We start from the raw sequence: 15,691 nt of genomic DNA on the forward strand, positions 1-15,691 counted from the left end.
ATGATCTTTTTAACCCTCCGTATCCGCCCAGAACTTCACCAATACTGGGGCCGCTTGACAACTGGAACATCAGACTTCAGCAGACGACAGCTGTGGTTGTGGCAGGTTTAGCAGCAGTTGTCTTGTCTTCACGACATTAAGAGCACTTTTAATACAATGCTAGTGTGGCTACCTTTGTCGACAATGATCAAGCTGTATTTTCTCCCTTGAACACGATGCAAAAGTATTTATCATGTTACAACTCTCTCGCCGTCTCCTCCCGTCTGTCTGTGCGGGTGATTCCAACAGCGGGCCAGTGGCTCGTCTTTCTGCAATAACCTGGCGGATACCCGAGAAGAAGTGGACGACAGTGGGACCAGCTCACCAAAGGTGAGCTTCATCGCCCTAGAACAAGGTTTACAGGTCTGAAATCACAAAAGCTGTTAAACAGTCAATTAATGCCGTGGTTTTATTTTGCGATCGCGCTGTCAACCAGTCTGATACAGCACGCCATGCGGCGGTGATCAGCCTTCGTTTAACACGTCCTCCTTGGTTTGGGACACTTCGCAGATGGATAGATCTGACATAGAAGACGACCCGGAGGAGGGGGAGAAAGAGCCCGCTGTCGACCCAAACCATCTGAGCCAATTAGACTTCTACCAAGCCGACCCCTTCGCCCACTGTCAGAGTGACCGTATGTATCAAGCAAACCTAAGACAATGTGAGGTTGATAACACCTTTCACTTAGAGACTTGGTAACTAAATGAAGTTTAGATTTGTCTCGTCATTTGGTTTGTTCTGAGGTCTCTGGGATTTAATTACAACTAAGTCTTCTGGATGTCCCAACTACTAAAAGAACAGGATGCAGTACATGCAATAGGGCTTTTGAGCCCATTATGAATATGATTCAGGAATGATGACTGATGGGAGCAAAATAGACCGGGATCTGACCCAGTCAGGGTTAGTTGGTGGATAAAATCATAGCCTGTGTTATGTGAAGCTTAAGCTCTTCAGATCTCCAGTTGCTGCTAGTCGTTCTCAGAAAGACACTCAAACAATTGATATTTGCAACTTATATTGATTATGTTGGCGACCGATGGTGGGAGACATAGCAGTAAATAAACCACTTTTCCTGAAGGTGGCTTTGTTTTACGAATTTCCAAATTCCTTTTGTAGGGTTTGCAGTCGTACACATCTCTCTGTCCAGGCTGTCACCCAAACTCTGAGCCTTTTACCTCCTTTTTGGGGGACTTTTCACTGCATATAAACAGCTGCTGGTTGCCATCCATGATTTATTTGGTACCAGAACTCATGACAATTGACCCTTTGCTATGTCCAAGCCCTCAAACGCAGACTGGCCAATCACAACGCAGCATCGGCCAGCTGCAACCAGGGTCCGACAACTTTCCTGCTGTGCTCCACAGACTCAGCAGTGGTTCCAGATGTCCTTCATCTTCAGGCTGATTCAGTGGTTTAAGAGCTCGCTATGGTTATACGTTGTGTGATAGTGATACTTGTTACCCTAAGAGGTTCTCCAGTTTTTATAATATATAATATCATGTCTCATTGGTTGTATAAAATGATCTTCCAGTTTCTCTCTCACTTGACTTGTAGATGACCTCTTCAATGAAGACCTGTTCCCTAAAACCGACTCATCTGGTGAGTAATAATACATCAGTAAACTTATTTTATAGTAGTTTGGCTGTTTTGAAGTGTATTTATTTGAGGTACTGTTCCAAAGTCGGTGTATTAGCTCCAGCAGAAGGAGAAACAGTCAGAAGTGCTTGTGCCATGTTGCCTGGTTTCAGAATGTTCTCTTTGTTATTGGATATGATCGAAATGATTAAATAAACTTGGGATGGATGTGACATTTGAACTGACACGTCATTTTTTGAATACCCTGTTTTACCAGGTGGATTTGGTTCAGACCCTTTCAAGGGCAGTGACCCCTTTGCAACAGATATGTTGTTCCCAGAGGCGACTGTCGGCACTGACGAGGGGGCAGGACATGTCGGCGATGAGGGGGACACTAGTCTGTCCTGTGCTGAAAACAAAGCCTCAACAGGAACTCAGTGCTTCGAGTCTGAATTCCCCGACGAAGACAGCGACATTGAGATTAGCTACAGCCGAGAGGACCTGGACGCCATCGCTGTGGTTGATGATTCTTGCGGATTTAAGCCCATTCAGAGCTCGTCGGACGAGTTGGGGCCAGAGCCCATCCATGGCTGGAGGTCCCAGGGCCAGTATTCTATAGAATCAGACCCTAATGGGTATGAGCTGGACCTTAGCGCTGTCTCTCCTCCCTCGGACATAGAAGAACAGAGTCTGGGATCTCTAGCTGGCGAGGCTACCACCGAGGCAACAGCAGGACTGGAACAAGGTCAATCATACTGACACTCATTTTGAACGTTACTTTTTACTGTTTTCTCAGTGTATGGATTAGTGCTAAAATTCATGTTTCATGCTGTCCTTCTAAACAGGGTCTTACAATAATAGACTAAGTTCCTAATTTGAAAAAAGGGAGAGATAGAGTAAAAATAGAGATGTAGAAGAGAGAATGGGCAAAAAATAAACATTATAGGGAACTCCAAAACTTGACCAGTGTATCTGTAAGCAAACTCTCCAAAACTTCCCTAACAACATCCACAGAGAACAACATCTTCAAATGATCACCAAGTTGCTGCAGGCACACCTAGAGTAGGGGGTGTTATCCAGTACCTAATAGGTACGGGCATCATTGAAACCTTTTCTTAAATTTTCAACAGAAATGACGTGTCATCTTTGTGTCAACAGTTTTATTTTGTTGCGTTCTAGTATTGACCCCTCCTTGTTTTCTTCTCCTAGGTCTGAGTTCTGGTTCAGCTCAGGCTGTCCCTGAGCTTGCTGAAGAAGTCCACTTGGAACCAGATTGGACAGGTGAAATAGAGCAATCTCTGTCCTGTTATGATACCTCCAGTCAGAGGGCAGAATGGGTTGGCGACATTGAAGAGGAACCCCAAAACCCTGCAACTCCCCAAAACTCAGTAGACTTCCAAAACCTCTTCATCCAGTCCGACTCAGATCATAACAGAGAGCTTAGCTTTGAGTTGAGCTATGAAGCAACCAGTCAGTCTTCCTTTGACCCATACGGCTTTAAACTCAGTCCAGAACATTCTAGTCACACCCTCTTAGACCCTGATGAAGCCGAACTAAGCCCGGAACCTTCTGAAAACGATCTGACCTTTGACCCTGAGCCCTCCTCTTCTCAACCAGACCAACTGAACATTGATCACTATGAGTTTGACATCACTTCCTCCCAAATGGCACGGGACTCAGACCCTTATGGCTTTAAGCTCAGCCCTGAGGAAGAGAACCAAGAGGTACTGGACCTCTGTGGCCATGATAACCAGGAAGCAATGGAACTTTGCACCTTTGACAACAATGAGCAAGTAGAACCCCCTAACTATAGAAATCAGGAAGTACTAGAACCTCATACCCAGGAAAACCAAGAAGTGCTTGAACATTGTAGCCACAACGACCAGGAACTGCTGGATTTGTGTAACAATGGAAACCAAGAAGTGCTGGAACCTTCTCGGCTTGACAACACAGGTTTAATTAGCAATGAAAACCAGGAATTCCTGGATCTCTGTAGTCATGACAACCAGGAAGTGGTGGAACCCTATCGCAATATCGCCAATGAGGAACTACTTGAACCGTGTAACTATGATAACCAAGAAATGCTGGAACCTTGTAGCCTTGGCAATCGGGAACTGGACTTCTCCTGTCCTGAAAATAAGGAAGTGCTTGATTTAGATAGTAATGGCGACCAAGACTTGCTGGATTTTGTCAGCAAAGAAAATCAGGAAGTGCTAGTGTCAGGTGACCAGGGCAACCAGAAACTTCTGGATCTCGGTAGCAATGAAAATCAGGATTTGCTAGACTTAGGTAGCCATGACAACCAGGAGGTACTGGACTTGTTGAGCAAGGATGTTTTCCCAGAAGCAAACAATAACCAATGCTTTGTGGAACCAGAGGTCAGGTCCACCAATAACAGTTCAGACAGTGACGGGGCACCGGAAGACTTGCTTGGGCTCGAACTCAGTAACACCAGCACCAACAAATCCAACACCAATACTGCCAACACCCTCAACGTGGCCGTCAGCAACTTGTCTGCCAACCAGGACCTTGCACCATCTAATTCTCCTGCCAGTCACAACTTGTTAGAAGGTGATCTGGGTTCAGTGTTTGGGGCTGGAGGATACATTGGTTGTCCTGATGTAGCTGACGACCTCGAGCCTCTGGAGAGAAGGCTGGCAAACCCCGTAGCAGAGCCAGTGCGACCTGTCAGGCCAATCCGGCCTCCTCGGCCCTCGCTCAGGGTGAGTTGGATACCCCAAAAAATCATACTTATTGTAGATGAGTAAAGTGTCAGCTAAATGAATGTAATGAAATCTATTGACCTTTTGCATGAAATACTGGGTTTTGCAGGTCTTCACACTATTAAACTAGAGACCCATTTGTTATGACATTGTTATGACAACAAGTTGAACAACTTGTGATATCCTGTCAAATATCATGGAATGAATTCAGTTTTTAATACTTTTAATAGCTTTAATCACATTCATCATGATCCTGTCCGTTTTCTCCTGTGTGTGTTTTAGGCCAAGGAGAAGACACAGTCCCAGACTCAGGGCATCGACCTGAAGTGATGTCTCACCTGCCAACACTCGTGTGGGGGGGTTACCATGTCAGCAGGGTTCCCATGACAACACCGACAACACCAGAGATCGAGTTGATGGGGAGAGAAGTAAGAGGATGAGCGACTAAATGGATACAAAGGGGGGTGGAGTGAAGGAGGGGTGATGAGACAGGAGGGAGAGAAATCGTTCTGCTGTTATTTATTGCAATAAGTCTAATTTGGGGGGGGGGTTTATGTTTCAAAAGGATATATTAAAATCAGAATGGAAATTTAAGAAGTGATAAAGATTTAAAAACTCTTAGGTACCATGGGACTAACTGGCTCCGTAAGATTGAATAATCACCATTAATGAAACCTGATTGGCTCAGGTTTGGAAACAACTGTATGAAAATGAACAGCATTCTCATGTTTTTACTCCAAATGATGCTTGCCAATCAATCATAGTTGATATTAAGTCATTTATTTACAAAATCAGCTGCCAACTCACTTTCCGTGTCCTCTGAGTCTCTTAGTCCACCTTACCTTTCTCCTGTTAATTAATCCACAGTAAAAAAATAAATAAACTGTAAATGGTGTGACTTTGTCACAAAGATAAAATGTATATAAATTATATACTCGGCTATTGTGGTTTTCAGATTATCTAGTCCGTAGTTTTAGGTCTAAGTTGGCTGAGAGCTGTTTGAAGAGTTTGGTCGGGTTGTACAGTGAGTGCATATCTATACCGTCGCCATGGTAACATGCCCTGTGTTTTCTATCATCAGTTGCGTTACGGTGCTCCTCAGAGAGTACAGGGACAGCAGGCTGAGAGTCCGGAGCCCGTTTAACCTCTCAGCATGTTGTCAGAAGTGTGCGTCGCTGCACCTTTAACCACAGTTCACCTGCTCGTCACTGCCGAAAGGTGAAAGCCACTGGAGGTCAGCAAAAAAATATCTTTAAGGGCATGTTAAATTACTCTGTAAAGTATTCCAGCCTCTGAACTTCCTACTTTAACATTTTAATCAGTAGCACTAAACCGGCCTGCACCCTGCATTTCACTACATCACTGTCCCAATTCCATGCAATATACTAATTCTACAAAGTAACAACTATGCACTGATGTTGACTGTGCACTGTTTTGCTAGTTAGCATCAACAACATTTGCTGTGTCTTAATGTGGATACTTCTGTGAGTACAGTTCCTGGTGGTACACTGTGTTCACTGTGCACTCACTTGCATAGTGAGGGAACTTCGACAGGCTTAGTGTGACGGCTGTTGTGCACTGACTGGAAATGACAACCGTCACTGTTAGCGGTACTGTTAGCCAGCTAGCAGCGGTACGGTTAGCCAGCTAACAGCGGTACTGTTAGCCAACTTGCAGCGGTACTGTTAGCCAGCTAGCAGCGATACTGTTAGCGAGTTAGTAGCGGTACTGTTAGCCAGCTAGCAGCGGTATTGTTAGCTAGTTAGCAGCGGTACTGTTAGCCAGCTTGCAGCGGTACTGTTAACCAGCTAGCAGCGGTACTGTTAGCCAGCAGGCAGCGGTACTGTTAGCAGGATCAAATCAATACACACACTCCTAATTGAACCAAATACAAAATACTGATGCTTCTATCCAACAACAGTATCGTGTTTACTTACCATAACCGCCAGAACCTCCCCTCAGCACATAGCCAAGTGGACACTGTTTGACCATCATGAGTACACCATCCAGGTACTCGCAGGGCATCTTGCCATACTTGTGCTACAGTGTAGGTGAAGGAGTACGCCAATTGAGACCCAGCTATTTTTTTATTAAATAGGTAGGTGTGAAAGTATGAGCAGAATGATGTGAAACTGCCACTTTGAAAGACTACTGCCAATGTATTATTTGATATTGTAGTTTAACAGTTTTCCCAGCTGCCATTGGAGTCTGCACACCACTGTCTGCATTTGTCTTCACTAATTTACTGATGTAACGCCGTAAAGTGTCCCACTCACTTCATATGTGATCCCTGTCAAACATATTTGTTTAAATTATGCATTATTATAAAAGTTGAATATGTCCTATATCTCAAAAATGAAGTATCAATTAGTCTATAGTATGTACCGTATACTAATTAAATATTGGATACCGTCCTCCCACAAAAATCACGCCCATTGTTTTTACAAGCTATTTTCTATTATTGACCCACATTTACATTGGTTGTCGATGACAGCGTTAAGTGGCCGTAGTAATTGTGACGGGAGCAAAGAAGGAATTTGGGCGAAGTCGTATAAAGAGGACCAAAGTCTGCGTAGGGGGGTTTGGGGGGGTCGAACAAAAACAGAACTTTGTCCGAGGTGACCTCTGTTCCTGTTCAACGCTGAGCTATTTTAACACATGAGACTTGGTCTTTGTGTGTTATGGAGCTGTTTCTCTACTGTCTCAGTTGTTCATGTATTTTCTCTGTACATTGCATGTTGGGACAATATCAATAGATTGAGATTTAGTAAGAGCATATTTACAGTACTTTAACATATTCTAAACTTGCTTAGAGTTAGTATGAAGTTTGGAATTGGGACACTAGAATCCATCACCAGGTAGGATGAGCAGCGCTTTATTGCTGCGTTCACGAGGCAGGAAGCCTCTCATGCTGTCTTCACGCCAAACACCCAGCATGTCTTGGCCTCGCTTTGAGCCTCGGTTAAACTTACCGCAAATACAGTCGCAGGGACATGAGCTGCCGCGGAAACATTTGTATCTTTTATACTCCATGCAAACCAACTCAATGTTCCTCAAAGCCCACCTGGGTACTTAGAGAATGTAAGATCTGCACAGACGGGCCAAACCCCGCCACACGGAACCCCGAGAAGGGCCTCGTCTGAACGTGGCATGCAAACAACTTTTAAAGATGCTTCTTTTCTGAATGGAGTTCACATTGATCAGGGCTAGCTCATGCTAACATTGCAGCTGCTCCATCAACACTTAATAATATATTCTAGGCAAAAATACGGCATCGACATTATTGTTCATATCATAGACAGTCTATAGTTTATGCACGTATAGTAATACAGATAGAGTTTTGTCCGGTAGAGCGATGGGTAACCACTGAAGGCGACAATACTTTTTCCTCCATCTTTGATTTAACACATCAGGTCAGGGACGTCAGGAGGAGAATCTCAACACTGCGACGCAGATTTGTGCTTATTGGTGTTTTTTTGCATTGACTTTGTATGTGACTGCATCGCATGGAAAAGGTTCGAAGCTATGAGAACCAGAACAGTGCGGTCGCAGCTGGACGGTCTGTCAGCGGTCTGTTTCCACTTGCTGTAAGGAAACAGTCAACAAATACTGTGTAACCAATACATGTTAACCCCTGTGCTGCAAGGCGTTGTACATTCAATATACCATGTAACCAATTCATAAAACCCAATGAAACATCCATCTCTATAGACGTATCCTTCTACAAAGTGAAGACTGTGAATATCGGTGTGTCCTATGCACAGGATGAACATGTATGCCAGATGCCAGTCCACAGTCACTCTGAGACGGACTGAGCGGCTCATATTAGGTTTCAGTTCCCGCCTACCTCATCACTGCTCTGCCATGATGCATGACAAACACTGTGAACCCCGTGAAGCAAACATTCTGTGTCTTTGACACTTTGTGAGCGTGTGCAGTCAAGACGATGCAAATTCATGAGTCTGTAATGAAATGATGCCCTAAGGCCAATTATTGCTGTCAATAGTTTGTGTGAAACAATTATGAAATGCTGTTCTAAGGCACAGTACAAATGATAAATACAAAATCAACGTTATATGAGCCGTGAAGTGGTCTTTCTGGACTTGTAAATAGTTTGCCATTTGGAAATGCAATTTTTGCTTGTTTCTGCTGTATTTTTCCATCTGAAACATATTCACTCACTATTTAACAATATCTGCTCATGATGATGACCAAACTAGATCACTTATCTGGCCATGTTTGTTTGTTTGTTTTGAAGTTCACCTTTCCAACACATGATGTGTCAAACCTGTGATGAAGTGTTGCTCCACTGCTCATGTTTACTATCAACCCGGTCTCATTCCCAGGGCGTCAATCACTGACGTATTGTTCAGCCCCTCAGGAACAAAACACCTTTAGAGGCGCCAACCACTCCAATAGAAACTTATTTGCGTCATTACTAGACGCTCAGAGCAACTGCTCCGGATGTCAGGTGAGGTAGTATAAGGGCCGCGTGCTCTCCAATGTTTGCTACTGAATGGACGGCCTCGCACGTGCCGGTTTCATTCCACACTCCAGTCAAGTTGGTGGCGTACGCACCTCTCGTCGGTTTGCCAAAAGAAGAAGAAGAAGACTTGTTTTGTGTGATGAGATGAGCCGTAACCCACTCACGGATCATTTATCTTGAAAGGTAGACAAAGACAAGCCAACGTTACGCTGTGTTACTGGAATGGAGTGTGGATTGAGAAATGCACCAGACCATCTACGTGACAAGGCCACAGCTGTCCATGGAACACGCAATGTCAGTCTACCCAAGTCCACCTCAGGACTAGGTCGGGGTGGAGACCGGGAGACCCACTGTTCGAGTCCCGCGTCAATGTAGACTTATTTAAAGTCATGATCTACTTACCTTACACCACACATGTGATGGAGGCTACCCAACTGAGGTTTCGTGACAGACATACTTATTTGAATCCAAACTATGGTTGATGCCAAAGGGTCCTGACCGTGTGTCCGTGTGCGACGAGTTTGGGAATGAGAACAAGTTGGAGTCCCCCAATCGTTATTCTCGATCTGTGCAAACCAGAAATATTCATTGTATCTTACTGGTTGACCAAGTTTCTGTTTTATGAACTGGCTATAATCGGAACCATCATCTTCCATCATTCATATGACAATATCACAGATTGAGTTTCATTGCCGAACCACTCGTATGGCCAGATTTGTTCTTAAGAAAACTGCAAAGGATTTAAAACAGTTTCCTCTTCAAGCACGAGTGAAATATAAAAGAGTTCCACATCTGAGTTAAGGGAACTCGATCTTCTATTCTCCAATGCTAAAACAAAAACAAATCTTTGGTTCATAAATGGTGTCCGTTTCCTTCCTTTCAACATGTTGGAAGTGATCACTGTACATAGACACATGTAGCACAAGAAACATCCATTCCTTGCATTGTGAACATGACCAGGTTTTATTATGTGCACAGAAAGCAGTTCAGTTGTCATTTGTTGTTGCTGACATATTTATTTATTTATTTATTTTTGTAATGATCCATTTTTTTCATTTATTTATGTACTGGCTGCTTCTAATATGTAACATGATCAGAATATTATTGAAAGCAGTTGTCAGAGCAGTAAATAATTAGTTCAAGTTGCTCCTGCTCATTCACTCGTGTGCGTGTTTTCTATGATGTATGCACTTTAAAAGCCATGGTTGAGTGAAATGATATTCAAAAGAACTTATGTGTTATTGTTATAAAACTACATTTATTTGTGATGTTGTATGTGTTGCTGTCTCAATGTGAGGTTCTGTGTTGGAAAAAATAAGAAATAAAACTCATCTATGATCCAACGTTGCGTCTGGTTTGTCACTTTTTGATTTGTGTCAACGTTCATGTGGTCCATCCAGAAATGAACGTGTATTCTCAGATCCACAAACAATCTGTCTGTTCCCTTCGGTCTGTTATGGAAACAACAACTTGAAGCTACAATTGATTTATTTGACCACTTGGGGGCAGTAGAGCTCCCTGAACAACATCACATGTACCCACAGCAAACATGGTGCTTGCACAGAGGAATATTATCATTCATATGTGTCGTGTTTGTGTTCTCCTGATGAATTTAAAGGTATAATATGTAACATTTCCGTATTAAAATGCCCAAAGGAGAACTAGACTTACCTTATACCAAATGTTTCTAACAATTGTCACACCCGTTCCTAACCACAACCATTCATAGGTCAATGTCTAACATCAACCATTCATAGGTCAATGTCTAACATCAACCATTCATAGGTCAATAACATCAACCATTCATAGGTCAATGTCTAACCTCAACCATTCATAGGTCAATGTCTAACATCAACCATTCATAGGTCAATGTCTAACCTCAACCATTCATAGGTCAATGTCTAACATCAACCATTCATAGGTCAATAACATCAACCATTCATAGGTCAATGTCAAACATCAACCATTCATAGGTCAATGTCTAACATCAACCATTCATAGGTCAATGTCTAACATCAACCATTCATAGGTCAATGTCTAACATCAACCATTCATAGGTCAATGTCTAACATCAACCATTCATAGGTCAATGTCTAACATCAACCATTCATAGGTCAATAACATCAACCATTCATAGGTCAATGTCTAACATCAACCATTCATAGGTCAATAACATCAACCATTCATAGGTCAATGTCTAACCTCAACCATTCATAGGTCAATGTCTAACATCAACCATTCATAGGTCAATGTCTAACATCAACCATTCATAGGTCAATGTCTAACATCAACCATTCATAGGTCAATGTCTAACATCAACCATTCATAGGTCAATGTCTAACATCAACCATTCATAGGTCAATAACATCAACCATTCATAGGTCAATGTCTAACCTCAACCATTCATAGGTCAATGTCTAACATCAACCATTCATAGGTCAATGTCTAACCTCAACCATTCATAGGTCAATGTCTAACATCAACCATTCATAGGTCAATGTCTAACCTCAACCATTCATAGGTCAATGTCTAACATCAACCATTCATAGGTCAATAACATCAACCATTCATAGGTCAATGTCTAACCTCAACCATTCATAGGTCAATGTCTAACATCAACCATTCATAGGTCAATGTCTAACCTCAACCATTCATAGGTCAATGTCTAACATCAACCATTCATAGGTCAATGTCTAACATCAACCATTCATAGGTCAATGTCTAACATCAACCATTCATAGGTCAATGTCTAACATCAACCATTCATAGGTCAATGTCTAACATCAACCATTCATAGGTCAATGTCTAACATCAACCATTCATAGGTCAATGTCAAACATCAACCATTCATAGGTCAATGTCTAACCTCAACCATTCATAGGTCAATGTCTAACATCAACCATTCATAGGTCAATGTCTAACATCAACCATTCATAGGTCAATGTCTAACATCAACCATTCATAGGTCAATGTCTAACATCAACCATTCATAGGTCAATGTCTAACATCAACCATTCATAGGTCAATGTCTAACATCAACCGTTCATAGGTCAATAACATCAACCATTCATAGGTCAATGTCTAACCTCAACCATTCATAGGTCAATGTCTAACATCAACCATTCATAGGTCAATGTCTAACATCAACCGTTCATAGGTCAATAACATCAACCATTCATAGGTCAATGTCTAACCTCAACCATTCATAGGTCAATGTCTAACATCAACCATTCATAGGTCAATGTCTAACATCAACCATTCATAGGTCAATGTCTAACATCAACCATTCATAGGTCAATAACATCAACCATTCATAGGTCAATGTCTAACATCAACCATTCATAGGTCAATAACATCAACCATTCATAGGTCAATGTCTAACATCAACCATTCATAGGTCAATGTCTAACCACAACCATTCATAGGTCAATGTCTAACATCAACCATTCATCGGTCAATGTCTAACCTCAACCATTCATAGGTCAATGTCTAACCACAACCATTCATAGGTCAATGTCTAACATCAACCATTCACGTTAACATTGACCATCTCCATATGAGTTTCTCATATTGTGTCACGACACAACTTTGACACATTTTTCAAACCTTGAGGAATTCATCATTTGAATCAATGTAAGGTCATTTCCTCTTGTGCATTCTTCAGCATTGTGGTAGTCTGCCAGAGGAAGTCATTATTATTATGACTATCCAGTTTTAAGGCACATTTTTACATGTTACGTCTCTTTTCACTCTATTTGACGGATGTTGTCATCAGGTGGATCTGAGAAAATAAACTCAGCAAATTAAAGCTTAGCTTTCCTCTAAGGTTAAAACCTTGAACGATAAATTATCTTTCTTGCAGTCTCAAAGTGCCTAGAAATACATTCGTAAAACTCACAAGCAGTTGTGTCTTGCTCGAAATGTAACCCCCTGAGACCCCCTGAGACCCCCTGAGACCCCCTGAGACCCCCTGAGTACATGGCTACAAGGTTCTGTAGAGCTGAGAGGAACTGCAGAGCTCTGTGGGTTTGTCACGTGACCTCTCTCTCTATCAGTCAGATACAGATCAGACCTGTCGGCAGTTGTTCAGAAACATCATGACATGCTGCCTCTCCAAACAAAACATAAAGCTTGATGAACACCTCTGTTGAAAATGAAATGACTTACGAAAATAAGATCTGGAAAAACTTTAAATGTAAAAAATGTTTTTATTACTTTTCTGTCTTTTCGATCAACAAAAGTTACTCTTGTGTTACAAAACAATAGAGAACAAAATAATGTGAATGAAGCTAAAAGAAGAGATGAATGTGGATTTGTAGGGATGAGTTTGCTGATGTTGTTGTAGTTTCTAGGTGCAGCCACCAGGTGCCTCTAAAGAGTGTCATTTACTGTGTTTTTAGTGGTTCATTCTATTTGGTCCTGACAGAATTCCAATGGAAAGTTGTATAAAAGAACAATAAATATGTTTTAGTAGAAACAGTCAACTGTATATACATGTTAAAAGAAGAAGGTAAAAAGTTGTGAGGGAATGTATGTATAAATATATATATATATATATATATATATATATATATATATATATATATATATATATATATATATATATGGTTTAGTCTGCACTCATACAATGTAACAGATACACAAATCACATTTTGAATCGTCTTAATTACATAATTCTTCCACCTGCAACTGCTCCCTGTGTTTGTAAGACGCACACACACACACACACACACACACACACACACACACACAAGCTCATGCCCTAAACACACGCACACATATACTAAACAGGTGTCGATGACTGAGACGGGTTATTTTGTTGGCAGCATTTGCAGCAGAGGACGATCACCGTAACGACGATGACGACGAATGTGAGCAAGATGACGACGGCCCCGACCCACGCTCCAAGACTCAGCTCTGGTGGGACAACGAGAGTCGCAGTTAGGCCGATGCATCTGCCACTTTGAACCACTAGGGGCAGAATGTCCCCTCAACTACTGGGTGTAAACCAATCTTAAAAAACAACTGATACTGGTACGTTTCAATAGTTTGTTCATCGGACTAAATCCAAGGTGACTGAATTCGAGCTAACTGCTAACTGCTAACTGCTAGCTCCATCCGCTCGCCTCCCAGAAAGGTGTTTTCCTTATGGACGAGGAAGAGGAGAGGCCGCCAGTTGTTTTCCTGTTCGGACACTTTGGATTTAATCCAATAAACAAACAACACGGACCCTGTAGCTTCAACGTGACTGGGAAGCCCTCAGGGCTACAGTGACTCACTATCACCTCTAGGGGCTCAAGTGGTACTACAAGTCAGGATGGGCCGCAGCTAGCTGGTTAGCATGCTAATGTCACTAGACATTTTCCATGCCACATTAAAATGTATTCACAACACAGAAAATTCAAATAAACATTTCAGCTTTTTTTGTTTTGTGATGCACGTGCACATTAATGAAATTGCACATAGTTCCACAAAAATATCAGCTGAGCAGATGTTTTATGAATGGAAGTTGCTGGAGGGATACGCAGTGTGTTTGGGGTGAGACACGGTGAGTGTGAAGGCTCGGGGAACTCTACGAAAAATGACCAGAAAGTATGTCAACTGATACCTTACGTACTCCTCTCGCGTCAGTTCTGATCACGCCAGGGACGGCATTTTAATGCTTGTTACCCATCTTGCTCTTTCTCATACGCTAAAGGTGTGTCCACATCAAACTCAGAGGCGGTACTTGGCGAGCTGGTGGCGTGCTGTGTGTGCAGGGCGTGCTTACCGTCTCCGGGTATACACGTCTGGGCGCTCCAGGCTCCCTGCTGGGTGCTTTTGGGTCTGGTGGGGATGAACGCTGCCACCATGAAGCAGTAACTCTGTCCGGCATTCAGCTCGGACACCTCTGCCGTACTGGAGTCAGATATGATGTCTCTCTACCAGGTGAGAAGGAAATATTGCTGTCACTCATTTCAACATCTGTCTAACTCACCTTTAATATGTCGACATTCAGAAATTCTTCATTTAATGAACACGGTTGCACATATTTCAAATGTAAATTGAAATCATCTCTGTAGTGGACACATCACAACATGCAGTAAGTATTTTTTCTAACACCCATTCCAGTATGAACCTTTACACTTATGTATATTATTATCTTTACTTTATGTTTGGGTTGACAATGGAGCAGCCTCCACGTGTCTCTCAAAGAGAAGCTCCATCTTCGTACAGCTTGACCTTAAGTCACCTTTGAATTCATTTTCATTCAATATTTTCTTTTCAAAGCAGGCAGCAATATCAAAGGCAAAATGTTGTAGTATTTGCTCCCTCAAGTCCTTCTGTACTGTACGCACTCCCCAGGGAAACCTTCCTGAAGGGCTCCATTTACTCTACGGTCCTTATAGTCTGTGTTTCCACGATTCAAGCATGTTCAAGACTTGGGTGAGACTTTGCGTGGCTGAGCTTCATGTGCGTGGCAGCTGCATACTGTACCTTGCCTGTGCTTCCAAACTTGTAGTAGCTGATCTTATACTTGAGCTCACTCTTGAAGATGTCTCTGAGGCTGAGCTGCTTCTCCCCCTCGTGAATGCCGCTCAGAGGATCTGTGATGGTGACGTTCACTCGGCTCTCGTCCACCACCTGCACGGTGAAGTTCACTGCGCTGATGTTCGCTGAGGAGAGAACAAACCAGCAGTGTTCACGTGTCTCATCCGTAAGCTGAGGGATGTGAGGCTCCTTCAGCAACAGAGAGCACTGCCTGATTCAAACAGTGTAAAAGCAAGTCATGCTTGATCCGTTAATAAAGAGATTTGACATTATATTTCACTACTGAATGTGTTTACATGATATCCTCGGGTTCATCAGCATCAAGTGAGAGTCCTGT

At 42.4% G+C, this 15,691-nt stretch overlaps 3 protein-coding genes across 3 annotated transcripts in view; 2 read left to right on the top strand and 1 right to left on the bottom strand.

Annotated features, from left to right (window-relative positions):
* The first annotated feature begins 255 nt into the window (after positions 1-255).
* LOC117746258 lies at positions 256-3,322 on the top strand. The gene is made up of 6 exons (XM_034555291.1): positions 256-369; positions 550-673; positions 1,594-1,638; positions 1,892-2,359; positions 2,824-3,281; positions 3,317-3,322. The coding sequence occupies exons 2-6, from the start codon at positions 550-552 to the stop codon at positions 3,320-3,322; spliced, it is 1,101 nt and encodes a 366-aa protein (XP_034411182.1). The 5' UTR covers positions 256-369.
* A 25-nt stretch (positions 3,323-3,347) lies between these two features.
* Positions 3,348-5,180, top strand: LOC117746633. Its single transcript, XM_034555898.1, has 2 exons — positions 3,348-4,337; positions 4,620-5,180. The coding sequence occupies exons 1-2, from the start codon at positions 3,375-3,377 to the stop codon at positions 4,665-4,667; spliced, it is 1,011 nt and encodes a 336-aa protein (XP_034411789.1). The 5' UTR covers positions 3,348-3,374; the 3' UTR covers positions 4,668-5,180.
* An 8,261-nt stretch (positions 5,181-13,441) lies between these two features.
* LOC117746688 (tissue factor-like) overlaps positions 13,442-15,691 on the bottom strand; it is an 11,508-nt gene continuing 9,258 nt past the window's right edge. Inside the window, exons 5-7 of the mRNA XM_034555977.1 lie at positions 15,301-15,479; positions 14,594-14,744; positions 13,442-13,740 (exon numbers count right to left, since the gene is read on the bottom strand). Of these exons, the coding sequence (XP_034411868.1) occupies positions 13,607-13,740; positions 14,594-14,744; positions 15,301-15,479 (464 nt within the window). The 3' untranslated portion in view covers positions 13,442-13,606. The remainder of the gene's footprint in view (positions 13,741-14,593; positions 14,745-15,300; positions 15,480-15,691) is intronic.

This window comes from Cyclopterus lumpus, chromosome 17, assembly GCF_009769545.1.
Source record: "Cyclopterus lumpus isolate fCycLum1 chromosome 17, fCycLum1.pri, whole genome shotgun sequence".
NCBI classification, from domain to species: Eukaryota; Metazoa; Chordata; class Actinopteri; order Perciformes; family Cyclopteridae; genus Cyclopterus; species Cyclopterus lumpus.